Raw genomic sequence first — 12,148 nt, forward strand, 5'->3', positions numbered from 1 at the left:
GTTAGTGATGGTCTAGTTATAACTCCAGCAAGATATCTTCTTTATTAATATTTCAGTTGACAAAAAAAGTTTCAAGAAAGAATTTTTGGATTTCTTCCTGTAATTTTCCTGGAGTTTATTTGTTGGATCCATTAAAAATGATCATACATTTTGATTTTAGATAATTTAGACTCATTATGGCACTGAACTCATTAAGGCACTGGACTCATTATGGCACTGGACTCATTATGACACTGGACTCATTATGGCACTGGACTCATTAAGGCACTGGACTCATTATGGCACTGGACTCATTATGGCACTGGACTCATTAAGGCACTGGACTCATTATGGCACTGGACTCATTAAGGCACTGGACTCATTATGGCACTGGACTCATTATGGCACTGGACTCATTATGGCACTGGACTCATTATGGCACTGGACTCATTATGACACTGGACTCATTATGGCACTGGACTCATTAAGGCACTGGACTCATTATGGCACTGGACTCATTATGGCACTGGACTCATTATGGCACTGGACTCATTAAGGCACTGGACTCATTATGGCACTGGACTCATTAAGGCACTGGACTCATTATGGCACTGGACTCATTAAGGCACTTTACTCATTATGGCACTGGACTCATTAAGGCACTGGACTCATTATGGCACTGGACTCATTAAGGCACTGGACTCATTATGGCACTGGACTCATTATGGCACTGGACTCATTATGGCATTGGACTTATTATGGCATTGGACTCATTAAGGCACTGGACTCATTATGGCACTGGACTCATTAAGGCACTTTACTCATTATGGCACTGGACTCATTAAGGCACTGGACTCATTATGGCACTGGACTCATTAAGGCACTGGACTCATTATGGCACTGGACTCATTATGGCACTGGACTCATTATGGCACTGGACTCATTAAGGCACTGGACTCATTATGGCACTGGACTCATTAAGGCACTGGACTCATTATGGCACTGGACTCATTAAGGCACTGGACTCATTATGGCACTGGACTCATTAAGGCACTTTACTCATTATGGCACTGGACTCATTAAGGCACTGGACTCATTATGGCACTGGACTCATTAAGGCACTGGACTCATTATGGCACTGGACTCATTATGGCACTGGACTCATTATGGCACTGGACTCATTATGGCACTGGACTCATTAAGGCACTGGACTCATTATGGCACTGGACTCATTATGGCACTGGACTCATTATGGCACTGGACTCATTAAGGCACTGGACTCATTATGGCACTGGACTCATTAAGGCACTGGACTCATTATGGCACTGGACTCATTATGGCACTGGACTCATTATGGCACTGGACTCATTAAGGCACTGGACTCATTATGGCACTGGACTCATTAAGGCACTGGACTCATTATGGCACTGGACTCATTATGGCACTGGACTCATTATGGCACTGGACTCATTATGGCACTGGACTCATTATGGCACTGGACTCATTAAGGCATTATGTGTTATCCTATGTTAAGTTTTAATTGAAGAATGGAAGAGCATTTGATCCTTTCATAAACCTATTTAAATCTTTTGATTAAAAAGACCACTTTATTCTAGAAGATATTAAATGACTGCTTTATTCTAGTGGAAATTAAAATATCCACTTTATTCTAGAGGATATTCTTATTGATTGATTACTATTATTATAATGATTGGGGGCGCTAAACCCGTAGGGTTATGCAGCTCCTGTGGGGAAGAAGTGAAAGGTATTCAGGCTTAATTCATCGAACTGGAATACAGTTCCAATTCCCTGGATCAAGAGCCCCTGACCAGCATCAAGGAACCTCCCTTGATGGGTCTTATTGATAGAGAAATTCCTTCTGATGCAGGAATTGTGGAGATAATTATATCACTAATTATAGCACTAATTATAGCACTAATTATAGCACTAATTAAAGCACTAATTATAGCACTAATTATAGCACTAATTATAGCACTAATTATAGCACTAATTAAAGCACTAATTATAGCACTAATTATAGCACTAATTATAGCACTAATTAAAGCACTAATTATAACACTAATTATAGCACTAATTATAGCACTAATTATAGCACTGATTATAGCACTAATTATAGTACTAATTATAGCACTAATTAAAACACTAATTATAGCACTAATTATAGCACTAATTATAACACTAATTATAACACTAATTATAGTACTAATTATAGCACTAAATAAAACACTAATTATAGCACTAATTATAGCACTAATCAAAGCACTAATTATAACATTAATTATAGCACTAATTATAGCACTAATTAAAGCACTAATTATAGCACTAATTAAAGCACTAATTATAGCACTAATTATAGCACTAATTAAAGCACTAATTATAGCACTAATTAAAGCACTAATTATAGCACTAATTAAAGCACTAATTATAGCACTAATTAAAGCACTAATTATAGCACTAATTATAGCACTAATTAAAGACTTGGGGTAATTTATCCTCTCATTATTCTTGATAAAGTGTCTAAAAAAATAGCCTCTATGGACGTTGGATGTAGATGTCAATGTCTGCATATGAGTACATAAGATGACTTTGTTCATGTCTCTAAAACAAGTGAACAAATGAACATTTACAAAATAATCAATTCACTGTTTTGAAAAAAACGTATAATTGCAAATTAAAAATTAAATGAAAATTATTCTTAACTTTATTTTCGTAAACATTATTAAGTGGAATTAAGGTCACTTAAATATGTGAACAAGGTCACTTAAATATGTGAACAAGGTCACTTAAGTATGTGAACAAGGTCACTTAAATATGTGAACAAGGTCACTTAAATATGTGAACAAGGTCACTTAAATATGTGAACAAGGTCACTTAAATATGTGAACAAGGTCACTTAAATATGTGAACAAGGTCACTTAAATATGTGAACAAGGTCACTTAAATATATGTAGTCTATATCATCAACATGAGTGTGACCCTTACTGCTAGCTCACACATTGAGGTTCGGGGGTCGATCCCCGGTACGCGCAAGGGGTCCGAAAATTTGAAATTCGAACTGAACTCCCTATGGTGGATAGAGTAACTCAATACAAGGTCACTGATCCCATATAAATTGATTTCTGATGGTTAGTTTTTGAGCAATTGCCAATCTCCGAAGACCGAAAATATTAGGCTGCTCCCGACAAAGGGATTAAAAAATTTTATGTTGCAAACTTGCAATTGTTAATAAAACACACCAAAACAATTTTTTAAATTTAATATACAAACAGACAATATAAAAAACATAAATGGAACTTGTATCAAAACATTTTTTAATTGTTACAAAAATATAAAAAGGAAGCAAATATCAACAATGCCAAATTGCAAAGTGATGCAAGTTTCAATCCCTATATTCCTGAGATTCATTTGGAAGACCAATGATTCTATATTGCTAAATGGCAAGATGGAAGTCTGAGAAACAATTTCTATCAGTCTTTATGCACAGATTTACTTTGCATACACTACACACGAATGACGATGTTACCGTTTTCTTCGAGGTGCTGCAATACTTGCAAGTAAACGGCCTTTGCCCTGCCATTGGGAAGTGCATTAGACTAATGTCTTTCCTAACACTGTCATCAGGCATTTCTGTACGTTTTCCCCTCCCAGGTTTCACTATGCCAACACCATTGGAAGTACATGGTGAATTAGTTGGTGAAGGTCTTGGAGTTGTTCTTAGGATGCTGCCTCTAAGGTTTTGTCCTTTAGACCTTGCAATTTCAAAGATAGAATTCCTGAAATACTTCAGTTGCATACACTTTTGCTTTATTGCTCGAGAATCACGGCAATAAAGCAGCCATGCATTCACAACAGCATGATCAAGAATATAGGCAAATAGCCGCATGTACCAACGTTTTGATTTCATTGGTGTTTTGTAGAGATGCACCAACATGTTGCTTTTGTCAATACCTCCCATGTTTGCATTATAGTTCTTGATGACTGCAGGGCACGATATTTGCTCTTTCCTCTTTGTAACCTTGTTATATCTGTCAACAAGACTCAGAGGCTCGACCCCAATATCAGTTGTCACTAAAGTCACAACTTTGGTGTCCTTCCATCTTACAACAAGGACACCATCATTGTTGTTGAAGCAAAAATTGCCCCTGACCACACTGTTCCTTTCCATTTGTTTGATAGGCACCAGATGTGGCTTACCACATCTATTGTCACGTACTGTTCCAGTGTATCTGCAGTTATACTTATCTCTTAGTAGCTTGACCAAAGGTATACTTGAAAAGAAATTGTCAGCATAGATTGCTGATGTGTTTGTCTTGCTCATAGTTTGTGCAAGTACCAGAACAATCTTTGTACTTATTGGAAGTTTAGATTCTTCCTGTGGCAGCTGTATGGGATGTGTGTCAAAAGTTGTTGTGCCTTGATACATGAGTATATCATGTATGAGTCCATCTTGACTTGCACGACAAAAAAGTTTGAAACCCCACTTATCTGGTTTTGTTTTGATGTACTGCCTTAGGTTTCCAGCAGTTTTACCCTTGAAACCAACCATGACTTCATCAATAGATTGCTTGGGTGTAGCTGGAATTTTCAAGCAAGCATTAGTTAGTTCAGTGTAAAGAGGCCTTACTTTGTAGAATCTGTCATTATCCATTTTTGTGTTGTCATTGAAATGAATATGACTTCTAAGGTACCTAAACCTCTTAGACGCCATGCTATCTACAACCTGTGGGATCCTAAAAGCAGCTTTCCAATAGTCTTCGAGGGATGGTAGTGAAGCAATACCCATGAACAACAAAATACCTATGAACCTCAAGATCTCTTCAGAATCTGTTGAAAAAGTACTATTTACGTCTTGTTGCCTTGTATACAAATTTGTTTGATATGCTATGTTATCTATCATGGCTGGAGTAACGAACATACGAAAATACTCATATGGAGACCTAATTGCAAGAGGCTTTTCATGTTCATATGCCGGCAAAGGATCATTTTCAATGTCATCTACGGTCCACTGAGATGAAACTTGAAGAGCAATATTCTCATGGATCTCTTCCTCATCCGGGTATTCCTCAATCCTAAAAGTTTTCTTTTTCCTCATTACTTTCTGCTTTTTGGCTGGCCTTTCTTTCCTTTCTTCCTCCTCATCATCACTTGACATCTCTGCATCCTGTGCATCTGGTGGCAAGTATTCATCACCACTATCCAGCAATTCTGGTTCGTCTACCTCTGGTTCCGAGTCACTGTCTTCAGAAACGCAGACATACCTCGACCTGCTGGTCGACTGCTCCCCATAAAACAGCCTCTCATGGAACTGGAAGGACAATAGAAACCTCCTGTATAAATCCAGACCACTACAGAGTTCATATATGCAATTGAGAATTTTTTATAAATATTTATTTGACTATAATTGGACATTCCCGGAAACTCGCGCAATACCGAAATAATTCGGACTAAAATGCTTGCACTTTTTTCAACTGCATGCTACACTCATATTATGCTTCACACGGACTTTAGGTATATATCAAAATATGCCTAAACTATTCATGTAAGCACTAAACACAACAATCAGTACTTACCGACATTGTAGAATGTATAATCCAAGAGTAGATTAGTAAGGGTGTAGGGAAAAATGCGTGTGTGTTCGAAGCCAAGCCGCCAGTGTTTATATTTTGATCTCTCAACCAATGGGAAGGCGGCAGAAGCGAACTGTACTTAGCTGAAGAGACTCAGGGAAGGCTTGTGATTGGTTGGAACTAAAGAACGGGAAGCTGGCCGTGCGGGGTGCGAAGTATGACACGCGCCAAAAACACGTAATCAATACCGAATTTTTTCGGCCAAGAGCGACAAAGGGGCAAATTAAAAATTAAATGAAAATTATTCTTAACTTTATTTTCGTAAACATTATTAAGTGGAATTAAGGTCACTTAAATATGTGAACAAGGTCACTTAAATATGTGAACAAGGTCACTTAAATATGTGAACAAGGTCACTTAAATATGTGAACAAGGTCACTTAAATATGTGAACAAGGTCACTTAAATATATGTAGTCTATATCATCAACATGAGTGTGACCCTTACTGCTAGCTCACACATTGATGTTCGGGGGTCGATCCCCGGTACGGGTGGAAACATTAAGACTTGTTTCCTTAAGACACCTGCTGTCCACGCTCACCTATCTGTAAACTAGGTACCTGGGTGTTAGTCGACTGGTGTGGGTCGCATCCTGGGACAAAACTGACCTAATTTGCATAAGTTGGGACTTTCTATATTATTATTATTATTACTATTATTATTATTATTATCATTATTATTATTATTATTATTATTATTATTATTATTATCATTATTATTATTATTATTATTATTATTATTATTATTATCATTATTATTATTATTATTATTATTATTATTATTATTATTATTATTATTATTATTTATTATTACTATTAAGATCACTTTCATGTGTAGAGTTTAGACTATTAACATATGTGTAGTCATGACCACTGACATGTGTGGGGTCATGTCTCTAACATGAGCAGAATGAAGAACATTTACTCATTTGAAAACATGTAAACTAAAAACGTTGGGTCAACACTTACTACAATTATGAGGGAAATTCTACTAACGTGTGTAAAATAACGATCATTTATATATGTAACTTTATTGTTGGTTATACAAGTGGAAGCAACGTTACTAACAAAGTATAGGATAACTATCTTGTTCAGAGTAATTACCTCTAACATGTGTGAGGAGACGACCAATAACAAGGGTGTAAAGACTTTAAACATGTGATACTTCTAACATGTGATAAAGACTTCTAACATGTGATAAAGACTTCTAACATATGATAAAGACTTCTAACATATGATAAATACTTCTAACACGTGATAAAGACTTCTAACATATGATAAATACTTCTAACATGTGATGAAGACTTCTAACATATGATAAATACTAACACGTGATAAAGACTTCTAACATATGATAAATACTTCTAACACGTGATAAAGACTTCTAACATATGATAAATACTTTTAACATGTGATAAAGACTTCTAACATGTGATAAAGACTTCTAACATGTGATAAAGACTTCAAACAGGTGGTAAGGATTTCTAACATGTGATAAAGACTCTTCTAACATGTGATAAAGACTTCTAACATGTGATAAATACATATAACATGTGATAAAGATTTCTAACATGTGATAAATACATATAACATGTGATAAAGACTTCTAACATGTGAGAAAGACTTCAAACATGTGATAAAGTCTTCTAACATGTGATAAAAACTCTTTAAACATGTGATAAAGATTTCTAACATGTGATAAAGACTCTTCTAACATGTGATAAAGACCTCTAACATGTGATAAAGACTTCTAACATGTGATAAAGACAACCAACGTTGGAAGGATAAGACAATACTTGCTTGGGCGGTGCCAGTTCCTCGTATTAAGAACACTTACACATATGCTATCTATGCCATAAACACATGTGGAATCATGACCATATGTGGTGTCAAGACAACACCAGGTCAGAGCCTGCTACATGCATGGCGGCAAAATCTCTGGTTTGGTAATAGAGTTGTGGATGAGTGGAGCAAACTCCCGAGTACAGTTATTGAGGCTAAAACGTTGTGTAGTTTTAAAAATGGGTTAGATAAATACATGAGTGGGTGTGGGTGGGTGTAAGTTGGACCTGACTAGCTTGTGCTGCTGGGTCTGGTGCCGTGCTCCTTCCTTGAGTGGAGGTAACCAGACTGGGTGGGTCATTGGGCTAATCCGGGAGGCGGGGGGGGGGACATGGACCTGCTCCGCATGGGTCAGTAGTCATGTTGCAGTGTTCCTTCTTTCTTATGTTCTTATGTATTCGGACTTCACAATATGCTTGAGGTGAGGATCATAAAGAGGATTGGATTCAACATGTGTACTGGGTCAAGACTACTTACACGTGTGAATACACAACCAATAATAGATGTGGATTTAAAACAATAAATAAGATAGCGTTAGGGGCGTTGACTCCACTGATGAGAGTGGGGTCAAAATAATAGGTATATCTGCGTCATCTCTCAGTGTCAACGCCACTGGCATGCGTAGGGTCAAGACAACTAACACTCACGAAGTCTTAATCTTTACCACGTAGTATGAACGCCATTAAAATGTGTGATCAGCGCCACTAGCATGTGTTGCGTTGACCTCCAGTACTAATAAGCGACGTTAAGACGAGGTCTGAACCTTTAATATTTATGGGATCAAGAGTCTAACATATGTGATGTCAACACCAGTAACATGAATGTGATCAATGCCACTGAAATGTGTGGCACAAGGACAACTAACATATGAGTGCGATCAAAGCAAATGACAAGTGATTTAAGCCGCACAAGCCCACAAACATTAACGAGGTAAATAACACTAATATGTGTGGAGCCAAGATCACATATTTGCAAATGATCAACGCCGCCAAAATAAGTGTTGATACCACTAAAATGAGTGGGATCAAGACCCCTAATATAAGTGTGATCAATCATCTAACATATAAATGGAGAACACAACTAATGATCGGTCAATAACGTTTATGGTCAATGCTACTAACAAGTATATGGTCAACACCATTAACTTGGGTGAAGTTAACACCATTGGCCCAACTTACTAATATTGGAATGTATATAAAAATGGGTTATATAGATACCTTGCAGTCACTTGGGCCTCAGCTGCATGACACTCACCAAGGTCAGTGATATTCCTAGACACGCTGGGTTGGTAGGGATCATCTCTCCCATGCTAGGGACTAGTGCACACTAGACCATGCCAGGGACTAGTGCACACTAGACCATGCCAGGGACTAGTGCACACTAGACCATGCTAGGGACTAGTGCACACTAGTCCATGCCAGGGACTAGTGCACACTAGACCATGCCAGGGACTAGTGCACACTAGACCATGCTAGGGACTAGTGCACACTAGTCCATGCCAGGGACTAGTGCACACTAGACCATGCCAAGGACTAGTGCACACTAGACCATGCAAGGGACTAGTGCACACTAGACCATGCCAGGGACTAGTGCACACTAGACCATGCTAGGGACTAGTGCACACTAGTCCATGCCAGGGACTAGTGCACACAAGACCATGCCAGGGACTAGTGCACACTAGACCATGCTAGGGACTAGTGCACACTAGACCATGCTAGGGACTAGTGCACACTAGACCATGCCAGGGACTAGTGCACACTAGACCATGCCAGGGACTAGTGCACACTAATCCATGCCAGGGACTAGTGCACACTAGTCCATGCCAGGGACTAGAGCACAGTAGTCCATGCCAGGGACTAGTGCACACTAGGCCATGCCAGGGACTAGTGCACACTAGTCCATGCCAGGAACTAGTGCACACTCGTCCATGTCAGGGACTAGTGCACACTAGACCATGCCAGGGACTAGTGCACACTAGACCATGCCAGGGACTAGTGCACACTAGTCCATGCCAGGGACTAGTGCACACTAGACCATGCTAGAGACTAGTGCACACTAGTCCATGCCAGGACTAGTGCATACTAGACCATGCCAGGGACTAGTGCACACTAGACCATGCCAGGGACTAGTGCACACTAGACCATGCCAGGGACTAGTGCACACTAGGCCATGCTAGGGACTAGTGCACACTAGTCCATGCCAGGGACTAGTGCACACTAGACCATGCCAGGGACTAGTGCACACTAGACCATGCTAGGGACTAGTGCACACTAGACCATGCTAGGGACTAGTGCACACTAGACCATGCCAGGGACTAGTGCACACTAGACCATGCCAGGGACTAGTGCACACTAGACCATGCTAGGGACTAGTGCACACTAGTCCATGCCAGGGACTAGTGCACAATAGACCATGCCAGGGACTAGTGCACACTATCCCATGCCAGGGACTAGTGCACACTAGTCCATGCCAGGGACTAGAGCACACTAGTCCATGCCAGGGACTAGTGCACACTAGACCATGCCAGGGACTGGAGCACACTAGTTCATGCCAGGAACTAGTGCACACTCGTCCATGCCAGGGATAAGTGCACACTAATCCATGCCAGGGACTAGTGCACACTAGTCCATGCCAGGGACTAGTGCACACTAGACCATGCCAGGGACTAGTGCACACTAGACCATGCCAGGGACTAGTGCACACTAGTCCATGCCAGGGACTAGTGCACACAAGACCATGCCAGGGACTAGTGCACACTAGACCATGCCAGGGACTAGTGCACACAAGACCATGCCAGGGACTAGTGCACACTAGACCATGCCAGGGACTAGTGCACACTAGACCATGCCAGGGACTAGTGCACACAAGACCATGCCAGGGACTAGTGCACACTAGACCATGCCAGGGACTAGTGCACACTAGACCATGCCAGGGACTAGTGCACACAAGACCATGCCAGGGACTAGTGCACACTAGACCATGCCAGGGACTAGTGCACACTAGACCATGGCACTCACTCGTTATCGTAGCACTTACATATATATCAGGGACATAACATCCCTCTCCCTAACACAGGCAGTTTTGCTCTCTGTATCTTTGGTACTCAGGACAGTGCCTAATTAGACATGAAAACAATAACTGCCCCTCAGCCATCCTTCAGCCTATTGCCATAGACAATAACACTTACCCAGGACAGTGACGACCCTGGACAGTGACGACCCAGGACAGTGACGACCCAGGACAGTGACGACCCTGGACAGGAGGGCCATGGTGGTGATGTTAAGCTTCCTTCTCGTCTCCTGAGAAAAAGAAAAATATATGTAGTAGATTTTGTAATCTCTGTGTGTGTGTATATATATATATATATATACATATATATATATATATATATATATATATATATATATATATATATATATATATATATATATATATATATATATATATATATATATATATATATTATTTTTATTAACACACTGGCCGATTCCCACCAAGGCAGGGTGGCCGGAAAAAGAAAAACTTTCACCATCATTCACTCCATCACTGTCTTGCCAGAAGGGTGCTTTACACTACAGTTTTTAAACTGCAACATTAACACCCCTCCTTCAGAGTGCAGGCACTGTACTTCCCATCTCCAGGACTCAAGTCCGGCCTGCCGGTTTCCCTGAACCCCTTCATAAATGTTACTTTGCTCACACTCCAACAGCACGTCAAGTATTAAAAACCATTCGTCTCCATTCACTCCTATTAAACACGCTCACGCACGCCTGCTGGAAGTCCAAGCCCCTCGCACACAAAACCTCCTTTACCCCCTCCCTCCAACCTTTCCTAGGCCGACCCCTACCCCGCCTTCCTTCCACTACAGACTGATACACTCTTGAAGTCATTCTGTTTCGCTCCATTCTCTCTACATGTCCGAACCACCTCAACAACCCTTCCTCAGCCCTCTGGACAACAGTTTTGGTAATCCCGCACCTCCTCCTAACTTCCAAACTACGAATTCTCTGCATTATATTCACACCACACATTGCCCTCAGACATGACATCTCCACTGCCTCCAGCCTTCTCCTCGCTGCAACATTCATCACCCATGCTTCACACCCATATAAGAGCGTTGGTAAAACTATACTCTCATACATTCCCCTCTTTGCCACCAAGGACAAAGTTCTTTGTCTCCACAGACTCCTAAGTGCACCACTCACCCTTTTCCTTTCATCAATTCTATGATTCACCTCATCCTTCATAGACCCATCCGCTGACACGTCCACTCCCAAATATCTGAATACATTCACCTCCTCCATACTCTCTCCCTCCAATCTGATATCCAATCTTTCATCACCTAATATTTTTGTTATCCTCATAACCTTACTCTTTCCTGTATTCACTTTTAATTTTCTTTTTTTGCACACCCTACCAAATTCATCCACCAATCTCTGCAACTTCTCTTCAGAATCTCCCAAGAGCACAGTGTCATCAGCAAAGAGCAACTGTGACAACTCCCACTTTATGTGTGTTTCTTTATCTTTTAACTCCACGCCTCTTGTCAAGACCCTCGCATTCACTTCTCTCACAACCCCATCTATAAATATATTAAACAACCACGGTGACATCACACATCTTTGTCTAAGGAGTACTTTTACTGGGAAATAATTTCCCTCTTTCCTACATACTCTAACTT

General features: G+C 40.3%; 1 protein-coding gene across 2 annotated transcripts in view; it reads right to left on the minus strand.

Moving 5' to 3' along the window:
- Positions 1–12,148, minus strand: part of LOC128689253 (receptor-type tyrosine-protein phosphatase alpha-like) — an 828,196-nt gene that overhangs the window by 787,203 nt on the left and 28,845 nt on the right. The window contains exon 2 of one of the 2 annotated variants that reach the window (XM_070086466.1): positions 10,703–10,766. In XM_070086466.1, coding sequence (XP_069942567.1) covers positions 10,703–10,736 — 34 coding nt within the window. In that variant the 5' untranslated portion in view covers positions 10,737–10,766. Of the gene's footprint in view, positions 1–10,654; positions 10,767–12,148 lie in introns of both variants that reach the window. The other variant, XM_070086465.1, reaches the window with a different exon arrangement.

Source organism: Cherax quadricarinatus, chromosome 18 (genome assembly GCF_038502225.1).
Source record: "Cherax quadricarinatus isolate ZL_2023a chromosome 18, ASM3850222v1, whole genome shotgun sequence".
Taxonomy (NCBI): Eukaryota; Metazoa; Arthropoda; class Malacostraca; order Decapoda; family Parastacidae; genus Cherax; species Cherax quadricarinatus.